General features: G+C 35.1%; 2 protein-coding genes across 5 annotated transcripts; one reads left to right on the forward strand and one right to left on the reverse strand.

Moving 5' to 3' along the window:
- Positions 1-58: 58 nt before the first annotated feature.
- LOC127062581 (nucleoporin Nup188) lies at positions 59-7,589 on the forward strand. 2 transcript variants are annotated; one of them, XM_050991066.1, is made up of 7 exons: positions 59-377; positions 546-757; positions 1,000-1,210; positions 1,300-1,767; positions 1,847-1,971; positions 2,056-2,584; positions 2,668-7,589. In XM_050991066.1, the coding sequence occupies exons 2-7, from the start codon at positions 729-731 to the stop codon at positions 7,108-7,110; spliced, it is 5,805 nt and encodes a 1,934-aa protein (XP_050847023.1). In that variant the 5' UTR covers positions 59-377; positions 546-728; the 3' UTR covers positions 7,111-7,589. The 2 variants fall into 2 exon arrangements, with proteins under 2 accessions (XP_050847023.1, XP_050847022.1); XM_050991065.1 differs by having other exon boundaries at positions 59-757.
- Positions 7,590-7,593: 4 nt separating this feature from the next.
- LOC127062585 (mesoderm induction early response protein 1) lies at positions 7,594-11,436 on the reverse strand. Of its 3 annotated transcripts, XM_050991077.1 has the most exons (6): positions 10,804-10,814; positions 10,558-10,693; positions 10,402-10,481; positions 9,260-10,318; positions 9,043-9,170; positions 7,594-8,906 (listed from the first exon to the last, which is right to left on the reverse strand). In XM_050991077.1, the coding sequence occupies exons 4-6, from the start codon at positions 10,307-10,309 to the stop codon at positions 8,264-8,266; spliced, it is 1,821 nt and encodes a 606-aa protein (XP_050847034.1). In that variant the 5' UTR covers positions 10,310-10,318; positions 10,402-10,481; positions 10,558-10,693; positions 10,804-10,814; the 3' UTR covers positions 7,594-8,263. The 3 variants fall into 3 exon arrangements, with proteins under 3 accessions (XP_050847034.1, XP_050847033.1, XP_050847032.1); XM_050991076.1 differs by lacking the exon at positions 10,402-10,481 and having other exon boundaries at positions 7,594-8,903; positions 10,804-11,436; XM_050991075.1 differs by lacking the exon at positions 10,402-10,481 and having other exon boundaries at positions 10,804-11,434.
- Positions 11,437-11,447: the final 11 nt, after the last annotated feature.

Below are 11,447 nucleotides of genomic sequence, written 5' to 3' on the forward strand. Positions count from 1 at the left end.
GTATATATTTATAATGGTGTACGCTAACAATGAATGCAGACTTAATTCTTGAACGATTTTGATGAATAATACCTCATTTTAAAGATGAAAATTTAAACAAGGACATGACTCTGTAACTTTTAAGAAAGCTTTATTTTCTTTGAGAAAAATCATGTCAAAAAATGATGTTCCGAGAATAGTTTATACATTAAAATAAAGCTTCATGATGATTAATTTACAAAATCTAATAATACATAAAATCTAAGTATTTTTGACTCTTAGTAATTAAAAACTTGTGCATTTATTAGACAATTCAAAAATTTTATGTGCCAAGGAGATGGAATCGTCAGTTATAACAATTATTACCAACGAGCAAAAGGACAAAGTGATAGTGATTGGTAATTATTATCTGTCAGAGTAGATGCCAACTACTTATTAAAATATAAAATAATTAGTTTTATAATTTATATATACTATAATCTATACATACGTGCGTGTTATCTATTTTTATAACGTTATTTTAACATATAATTAAAATTTGTTTATCTACATTACCTTTACCATAGAATACTCTAAAATATCAACACTGTCTCTTTTTTGTCGACAATACGTTTTTGAATGCATGTGAGGCAACAGTACGACGTTATAAACGCGCGAAATAGGAGGTTATGGACTGACGGTTTGGATTATAAAGCATTGTATTTCTAATTGTTATATAGAATTAATATTTACTGTATTTAAACTTCAACATGGAGGTAGCACCATTAGGTGAACTACCGTAAGTTTTATTTTTTACACGTTTCTTCATGTTTTATCAGTTTTTTCGTAAAATATATAAGAATCTTAAGTATTACATTAAGTACTTCATTTTTCTAATAAAATCTATCTGCCATCAAAATATTAATATTGTTGATTGAATACTCTATAAGTATTAAACAACTCTTATAAAATGGAATTGCAATATTTATTTATATTTATATATAAAATTATTAATATTAACTATTAATTTTGATAAACCAGCTACTGTAAAGGCTTATGGTCTGTAATATCTGGAACAACATGTCGTTGTGACAAAGAACTTGTAGAAGATGAAATTAAAAATGGAACAAAGTTACTCAAGGAAGGTTTACAATTTTTTCAAATGTATACGGAGTCTTCGCTTCAAATTATTTCCAAACAAAATCCTCCTCCACGAATGTATGATTTAATTAGTAAACTTGCTCCATTGATCGTAAGTATTTATTTATATTGATTACTTTATAATGCATATAAGTTTAATCTAAAAATATTTGTACGAGCTTGATATTTTTATATTATTAGAATTTGGATGCAACAATTACTTGGGATTTAGTTTGTAATTTCATGTTATATGAATATCGCAATTGTGCAGAAACTTTTGCATCTCAACTCACAGATCTAAGTACTATGAAGATTTTAATTGATGACATTTGGAGTTTTTACTATTCTGAAAGAGTAACATTGATCAAATGTTTAAAACTGATGGTTGAATACAAGGATAATGAAAGACATCCAAATCAAAAGGATTTTACAAAATTCTTTGATAAAGTCTTATTAGGTGATCTTCTAATTTCTATACAGAAACAACTAGAAGCATTAAAGTTTATTAATCCTCCTGTAAGATCTCAGTTATGTACAGAAGAACATTTGCATAAATTATATAACAGTACTCTTATTGAAATAAGAGAATTACTTCATATATTAACTGTAATTGTACACGACATTCATATACCTGCAAAGGATTTTAACAAGTTTTATGGAAGTATTGGGGTAAGAGCATTATATTATTATATATTATTCTAAATATAATTGTAATTTTTTTTCAATGTAAACTTCATATCATTTAAAGGGTGTCCCACGTAGATTGGTTCATTCAAGAAGTCACGAAGATAAAGCAGCAGTAGATCAAAAAATTCAAGAAATACAGTATAGTCAAGCAGCTCTACTTCTTGTTGCATTGGATGTCAGAAAGCAGTAAATATCTTCCTCGTATCATTGATAATACTACCTATATTACTTACCGAATGAATCGAATTAATATATATCTTATTATTTTAGTCCTGAAATGGAAATTTGGATAAACAGTGTACGAGATAGTATGCAAGATATCTTTGAACATAAATGTATTCGTGACAGTTCTATACAAGATAGTCCATTACTTTTGTCATGGATGTTATCAAATTATGCCATAGATCCAGAAAATATTGATATATTAAATCAGTTTAAACCCTTTGGTATCAAGGCAATTCAACTTGACGTCTTTCACTATCTTCAAAGATTGATGTCAAGTGAAATAATCCAAGAAGAGACTCATTATGCTACAGTTGTGCGTAGTAGTGTGTACAATCTTCTCACATTGGTCTGTGCTTTTATTGATGAAGATCGATTATGCGCATTAAATGGCATTTTTGATGCTGTTGCTTCTACAATCAAATTTCCAGAAACTGCAACTAGATTTTGGGATGAACGCAATGATGGTATATGGGTTATATATAATGTTGCTACAGAATGGTTTCCTTATAAATTTGAACCTCTTACAAATATTGCAACTGGACTTGCAAGTGCATCGATTAATAGTGCTAAAAAGGTAAAATTACTGGGACTTACGTATTATAAAACACATTGATATGAAATAAAATAATTTATGAAATAAAAATAACTTTATTTCAGATTATAGAAGAATTAGATACGTTAAAGTCATTGACTCTAGAAGTCTCTCGACAACGAGATCAAAGTAAACCAATAAGACCATATGAGCGAGAATGCACGATACATAAGAATTTATTTTCTATAAGGTCAGAATGTCCCCGAGAAAATATTCTTGTTCTGTCCAGTGATAGTGAAGTAGTGTTATTCAAAACAAGAGCTAGTTATTGGGATTCGTTACATCATAGGATAGAACAATTATTTTCACAAGCGGGAGGCGGTATAGCAAATATTTGTAATATGCAAACTAGTCTACTAGATAACGTTACTCAAGGGTTAAAATTATTAGAATCTTTACTTGCTAAAGATATAGATATACCACAGAGTATGGTTATACCAACAGAACTAAGTTTCGAAATTATTAACAGATTTTCTTATCCAGTTCTACCTCCGAACATATATAGAATTGTTACTGCATGCATAAGTATATCGTCCAAATTAGTATTAAAATATCCTGAAGATATTTTATCTCGAATGCATGCAGGAGTTTATCCAAAATTTAATGATTGGTATCAAAATCCTTTAGACTTCGCGGAAGCAATTTCTTTCGATGGTGGTTTGATTGCATCTTGGCTGTCGTGTATAGAAACCATAGAACATTCTTATCCAATCCTCTGTGCATACCTTGACACCTTATCTAGTTACATAATAACAAAGCATAGTAAGGAAGCTATGTACATGATTGAAATACCAGGAATAGTATTTCTCTTACAAGGTGTCTTACCAAAATTGGATTCATGGTATTTTAAAAGCGATGCTGAAAGATTGGAAATTTGTCTGAAGAGTATGTTCTGTCTTCACCGTACACTTAATGCAAACTTATCCGACGACGACATACGAAAAAAATTACAATTAACTGTGACATATAGTCTTCTCTACTTAGAGCCTAGACATGCACTACTGAAATTATTGCGTACGGGTGAGCACACACTGCATAATAAAATGATCACGGAAACAGATTGGATAAGTGGTAAAGGATTCAAGGCTATAAAAAGTGTACAATTGGCATTATCGATAGTGAATCGACTATTGATGTTTAGACAATCTTTGGGTTTAGAACACAGTGACAGATCTCCATTGGAAATAGCTTTATATTCTTCACCACGAGTACCTAATGGTCTCTTAATAGTACCAACTATAGTTAATTATCTATACGTGTGGTTTAGTCCTTCGTTGCAAGCCATGGCAGTCAGACTTTTAACGAAATTTGCCGAAGGATTCTCTATGTCATTGCTCGTTTGTATGGGCATGGATGGTACAGCGATAAGAGAAACTTTTGCCTCTCGATTAATGTCACCGACATGTGCAGTAGAAGTCAAAGTTGCCATTCTCGAATTGGTTGCTGTCTGTTTAGAAAAACAACCCGGTTTGACTGAAGCTCTGTTTAATATAATGCATCAAGCGGAACGCAAAAGAATATTTCCACGACCAGTCGACGAATTTCTCACAGAAGGTTGCAGCCAATTTATAGATCTTTATTTACGTCGAATATATAAAGAAGAGGATATCGTTTATGACAGATTATATGAAAGTACAATGACTCTGTTGCGTGCAATGTGGTATCATCGCAACGAAATTCTTGTCAATTTCTTCCGTAAAAGAGAAGAGTTTTGGAGTCATCTCTTTGCGCCCTTCTTTAGGGAATTAGTACCAGTGGGTAAAGGCTATTCACAACTTTTAGACATAATTACATTAGAATTGTTCAAGAGCCCGTTATTGGAAAATAATTTTTCTACGAATCTGAAAAAGTTATTGGATAAAACTAAGGATCATTGGCAAAGATTATCGAGTTATGTTCTGGGGATAATACCAACAACCGAGGATAATATCATGAATATAAATAAAAACAAGAAGCACGATGCCGATAGTTTACAAACTTTGTACGAGAAAAACTTAGAATCATGGTATAATTTTATCGTTACTCTTACCGACGAACGAAATACAAAAAATTATCCTATCAATGTTTCACAAGCCCACTTCATAACGCAACTTTCCTTAGATGCTTTACTTGAACAATTAAAACAACTGAATGATACCGGTATCGCAAAGATAGCTATGCTTTTAGCTTCACTATCATTACGATGTATTACTTCGTGGAAACATATGTGTGTAGGTGATTCGCAGATTTTTAAAAGCAAATTAATGAAACTTACTCAAGAGATTGGTCAAGAATATCGTGGATATGGAAAATCTCTGCGTCAAACATTGATCTCTTTGTTACTTGGTTGCGTGCAACTAATAAAAAGCACTCTTGCAGAAGACACTGCTAGTCTCGAATATCTTTTAAGCTATTCTTGTACTATTGCTACTAGCGAGTTGGAAGAGCTACGAGAATCGGCTATACAATTGTTAAAACAAAAACAAGCATTTCCACAAGATGCAAATAAAAGAGAAATGTCATCGATAGACATGAGTACTGCGAAAGGCACAGAAGAAACGAGCATAGAAACTGTGAAAGGTACTCGCAAGAGTTTGCCAGCAACATTGACAATATGTTTGGTGACTCAACTTCTACGTTCATATATAGAACGTAGTCACTCGACCAAACGTCGCCGAAAAGCTAGTTGCATTCAGCTTCGTCAAATGATACCCGAGTTGATAACATGCGTCTGCATCACTTTACAAAAGCATCCTTATCTCAAATTTAGTAGCGCGGCATTAAACTTACTTAGTATAATAACACGTTCACCATATTGTCCAAAATCGATAAACGAGAACGATACAGCTAAATTATGGTTAGCTCTGATTCCACCTACGGATATCGGTAATAGTATGCTTGATTACTTATATGATGACACTCCCAATGGACAATGGCGATGTCAGGATTGGTGGCCAGTTTATACTCTTGGATTAGAAATCATTATGGGCTTGGTGACTAGTGAAACTCCATCGATATACATAAAACCTATAGTAATATTTTTAAATTCTCACGAGTATCAACTCATGGCAGTATCGACGTTACTCAGACATACAGCTGATCTATTAGCTGCTGATTTGATCCAAACCTTGGTCGCTCTTATTCACGGTATAGCAACTCAAGAATGTATTTGGAACTCTATACCATCTAATGTACGTGAAACACTGATCAAATGTATGTATCTTGCATATGACAGTACTGTAAATTTACTATTGCGACCACGAATATTAAAATTTATAATCGATGGCATAAGCGTGGAGAGTGCCGAAGAGCTAAAGTCTTGCGACGAAAGACTACCGAGCGGTGAATTAAAGTTGCTTGTTAACAAATTGATAGTCATCAATACTACTTGTGCTCTGTGTTTTGTTTACTTCTCACCGAGATTGAATACTCTCGTCGATACGATATACACGCAAGATTTTTGGTATACACCAATGGCTGAAATGAATTTTGGTGCACCCCAAATGAGTATAAGTTCTGGTCCACGGTTAACTTACGGTACGATTATTAGTTCCACGCAATTGTTTACTCAAGCACTACATTCGAGATCACATTCAACTAGCATGTCGTCTACACCTTCAGCGACACAGCCTGGCAAAGAGGATAAAAATGACTCTGCTAAAAGAGAATGGGAACGTGCTGCACCGGAAAATCTTCGACGAATGCACACTAGCAAAGATCTAAGAAGAATTATACATGCTGCTTCGGGTTCGGCAACCTCGAGGTCTGCATCGGCAAATATAGCTGCTGATTTTCTTGGATATGTTAGTGGCCTTGACGTAACAGTACCATTGCTAAGCAGTCCACGTCTCGTTCGACGACCCTATGATCCTCTTATCTGCGAGAACACTATTCTCTCGAAAGCAACTGCCTTAGCAGCTGGAAGACACGTTGCTAAGGGCAGTGGTGGAACATCTTCGGGTACCAACAATGGTAGTCCGAGTATAGCAAAAAATAACGTGAATAAATTTAGCGATCCCTGGTTCGAATCGATGGACGAAAATAATACAAGATTAGCGCTTGAGATCAATCTCGTATTGATACTATGTCAAGCCCTTGAAGGTGTCAGAAGCCCAAGATTAGCGCTACGAGATCGTCAACTGATAGCACGGGAAACAGCCACGGAACTAGGTGTTTTCTTCGACTTTCTTGAACATCGTGGTACTCCTGACATTTGGCAAGTCAAAGGATCTCTTCTCGATGCCGATGCGAAGAGTGTTAGAACGATTCAAGAAACTGCTGATCCTATTCAAAAGATGTCACATGCTAGACTTCGCGAAGATAGCACCGTCGATAAAGCACCAGTTACTTTGGCTAATGCTGATGATGATTCGTTTAGAAACGAACATAATATTCTCGAAAAGAGACTCGATGAAGGTATTCTCACTACCGGCACTTTCGCAGCAAATATCAGTAGCGTTCAGTTTTTACCATTAATGGGAAAGTTATTAAAATCAGTAGTAGAATCATTGGACTCAACGCATTACTGACGTCGACATGTGAATCTTGTGAAAAGTAAAACGTCCTTGGAACGTTCTCCATCACGTATGTGGTACGTATGCATACATACATACACAGATTGTTGAAAGACTGAAAACAAAAGAAACGTCTTATATTCTTTGTACAGTGATATCGCTATGATAAAGTCAGAAAAAATTGATTACATTTAATTAAAAAGAAATCAAGTAGTTCGACAAAAGGCAAAATAGATAAAGAATATGTATTATTACGTATATCATTTGTACTTTCTTTTTACAACTAAAACACTATGAAAAAAAAAAAAAAAGAAACGAATATCTTTTATCAATTGGAATAAAACAAAGATATATGTATATATGTTTAAATCAAATAATACAAAGATAATATTTAAAGAAAAAGTAAAAAGAAATATTTGTGCAAGAAGAACTATTGTACAAATTATATTAATATGTAAAGTAAAAAACTCTCATAAAGGACAAAAAAATACAATCGAATTTGAAGTATTTTTGTTTAATCTGTTCATTATAAACGTCTGACAAGATCTCTTTTGGTCAGACGGAAATATCGTACAACGCGACTGCACTCTCGCGCGTTGGGTGCCAGGTGAAAATAGACGTTCTGGTCAGGATAATCAACTTACAAATGTACGCTTAAACGTGCTGAACTTACATACTCGTACTTGACTGTAATTTAATCTTGATCGCACATTCCTAGAGATATTTCATAATGAAATGTAGTTTCTGTGAGAGAGGAATTATTAATTCGAAGTGTTGAACTATTTACGACAGCAACAACATAGAAAATATAAAATATATAAATAGGTAGAAGCTAGATAATTGTATCAATTCAACGTGTTGTATTTATAAACCCATGCTGAACTGTTAATTTACACAGTTCCTCGCATGAACACCATGTCTCGTGAATATATCTTCCATAGAAGATATCTCATATCTTTCTTTACATAGTATGCGCCATCGTCTCACATTTCACCGGCTCACTCGCGCTAAGAACGATCGATAATCATATTACGGTATAGTATAAAAATATAATTCGTGATACTAACAAATATTACGACGATAGTAATGGAGTGAGTGTCCGATCAATCCGAATACGTAAAGACATACGCCACCTTTCTCGAAGAGAACCCAAGGGTCGTGTTAGACGCTAAGGAGGCAGATGCGGTAAAATGTGCTCTGGTGAGGGTGAATCGTGCGAATCGTTACTTCTGGATGACGATGAGACTCGCTGATGATAAAAATTGTTGGAGGTTGTAGTCGAGGCGGAACTAGAACTAGTCGTAATTGTGCTCATCGTACCGATCGTCGTTACGGTCGTCGTTAAAGTCATTGCGGTGGTTGTATTAACGCTTTTCGTCACCATGACAGAAGAGGTAGATTGAGATCGCGTGCCTGCATTGGACCACGCAAGCGAGTTGCCACAACTCGATTCGGATGACAAGCAATCGGATTGTCGCGATGCCGATGAACAATAGGTAGATGTCAACATAGCATTTGCGTTTGATATCGTCGCTGACATAGAGGCTGTTAGTGGAGTCGGTGGTGGTGGTGGCGGTGGTGGTGGGGGAGGTGGTGTAACCGATTGAGGCATCCGAAGCATATCCGTGAAAGGTGCATCAGCAGCGTTGCAAACCCAAGGCTCCGTAGACTTCGAATCGTCATTGTTTGTTGTTCCGGCATTGGACCTTTGCCGTTTCGCATCGCCGTACAACAAACAGTGAACATTCGGCGAACTGCTACGATCACGAACACCCTCTTGTTCCTCGAGAAATCGGTCCATATAGTCCCTGCTTGCGATTTAATTATCCCGTCATACTTCTAATTTTCATTAGAGGCTCAACAAAATGCACAATACGTTGATTCCCATTTTTATAGTTTGATATGGATAATATTTCAATCGTGAATTACTATAGAAAAGATACTCACGTGATACCAGGATGTAAAGCATATTTTTTCTTCTCTAAACGAGCCTTATACGTGAATATATCGTGTCTCTCTGTCTTTTTCCATAAATAATAAAACTGCACTAATTCTCCGACGGATCTTGTTCTCACCTAAGAGAATTTTACTATTAATTTATACTATATTTTAACAGAATTTCAGTAATACGTTAGCCTGACTTAAAGTTTCCCGATTTTCATACCTTATTCCTTTGAATAAGATGAAAGTCTTTTCCATAACTTCTTAAACCGGATTCAAAGTTATGACATTCTTCTTCTGACCACAAACTAACAGCATCTGTCGACGGAATAACATTCATTCTACGTCTTCGTAATGCTTCTTCTAAGTTGTAACCACATTGCAATAACAGATATAAGGCTTGTTCGTCGTCTCTGATGTGAGAACCTGCGGGTAACGAGCCTGTTTTCATTGCCGGCAATTGCGCTCGTTCTAAGAACTCTTCCGTTTCCTCCTCTGGTATATGGCTAGGATCCCAAAGCATTTTGTCCTCGTTTTCATAAGGCAATGCATCATCGTATCGACAAAGACCTTCTGGTATTGCTGCTTGATAATCGCTACCAACCATGATTGTCTTTTTCCACTCTTCTTCGTCCGGACTATAATCACAATCGTCTTCTTCTTCTTCACTTTGCGGTCGTGATACACTTCGTAAAAGTCTTGAAGTACCACCACCAATACTAGCACTAACTAGTCCATCTTCTCCTCCATCAGCAGCAGCACCACCACTGTTACCTTCTCCTCCATTACCACCGTTACCTGTTGAGCAACCAACACGCGATGCAATACCAGAACAAGAAGAATTTCTACTTCCAGTTGCTTGCATTACTCCTGTACTTCCATTGCCACTGCGATCATTCATCAGTGGACATTCTTCTCCTTCTACTTCTTCGTCATCGTCCTCTTCGTCATCGATTCGGTGTCTTTTAGCACAATCAGTGGTATTCGCGCTGTTACTTCCTTTTCCTGTATGTCCTGACACAGATGACTTGCAATCTTTGCTTTTCACTAGCATCTCGGTATAAAATTGTTTAAGGTCAGGTTCGTTGCTAGTGGCGTCAGCTTCGTCGTCATCGTCGTCATCATCCGCGTCATTGTCACCCTTGTCCGAATATCGATCCTCTCCTTCTGGATCGCCGTTTCCAGTTGGAAGTAACATTTGATCTGAGCTGTTCGAATTCTCAGTAGAGGGATCTCCGTATCCATACATCGCAAGCAGATCTTTCAAAGGCATATCACCTTCCTGAAAGAAGATAAAAACATGAATGATTATTACACCAACCCCAAGCTATAGATTATGCATGAAATCTCACTACAAGAACGCACTTTGAGTCCAAAGTGTTGTAGAAACTTATCATAATTGTAATTATTTATTGGCTTGATTTTTTCATTTCACAGGCTTGATCCTAGAATAGTTGGGATCAGACGTTTGTTACAAAGTAAGAGATGTAATTATAAAGGAAAAACTGTAAACAATTATACCTTTTGTAAATTGGACAACTCGTTGTGCGAATCCTCACTACCTTCTAATGCTTCTTCCTCGTCTAGTGTTCGTTCATCATCAAAATCATTTACCATCATCTCCGTAGCAGGACCCATGTCAAAATCTCTATCTGCCCTATAAAATAACAAATCCTTTTAAAATTAACACATACGTTATTAATAAAATATACTTATATATCTTCAATAGGATTAATTAACTATATAAAATCTTATTAACATACTTACATGTTTTGAATATTTATGTTAACGAAGACAGGATCACACCATAAACGTAAGAAAGTAGATATACACAAAGATCGTTGGATCTCATGACCATTAACATACAAACAATTTACCTTCTTAAACTTGATATAATGCACGTACTTAGTACAAAGTTTAATATTACACTATCATTCTCACATCTATTGTCTAACACAATAGTCAACGATACTATGCACAATCTATATATATTTAGAACAACGCGAACCTAACCTCCAATTATCGTAGTATTTTCATTTTGTTCTTGTTCATGTTGTTGTAATTCCTTACAAAAAATCGATGATAATAACAAAGTAACACTCGACATTGTTTATCTTTTATATGTCATTCTTCGTAAAATTTCACTCTATCACTAAATTTTTCGAATTTATATACGACTCATTCGAGTGTAGCAAATGACAGTCAACAAAGTATTAATTAACCCGATATGTTCTACAAATTTTTAATACACAATTGCACACAACATAATAAAATGATCGAAAGGATTTATAGAAACTGCTTAACAAAAAAATACATTTGTGAAAAAGTTTAAAGATGCACACCCCATTATTTATATCTACGCATATAATATGGTGGCGCGTACCACGATATCATAATATAGTACGATATAA

This window comes from Vespula vulgaris, chromosome 3 (genome assembly GCF_905475345.1).
Source record: "Vespula vulgaris chromosome 3, iyVesVulg1.1, whole genome shotgun sequence".
Lineage (NCBI taxonomy): Eukaryota > Metazoa > Arthropoda > Insecta > Hymenoptera > Vespidae > Vespula > Vespula vulgaris.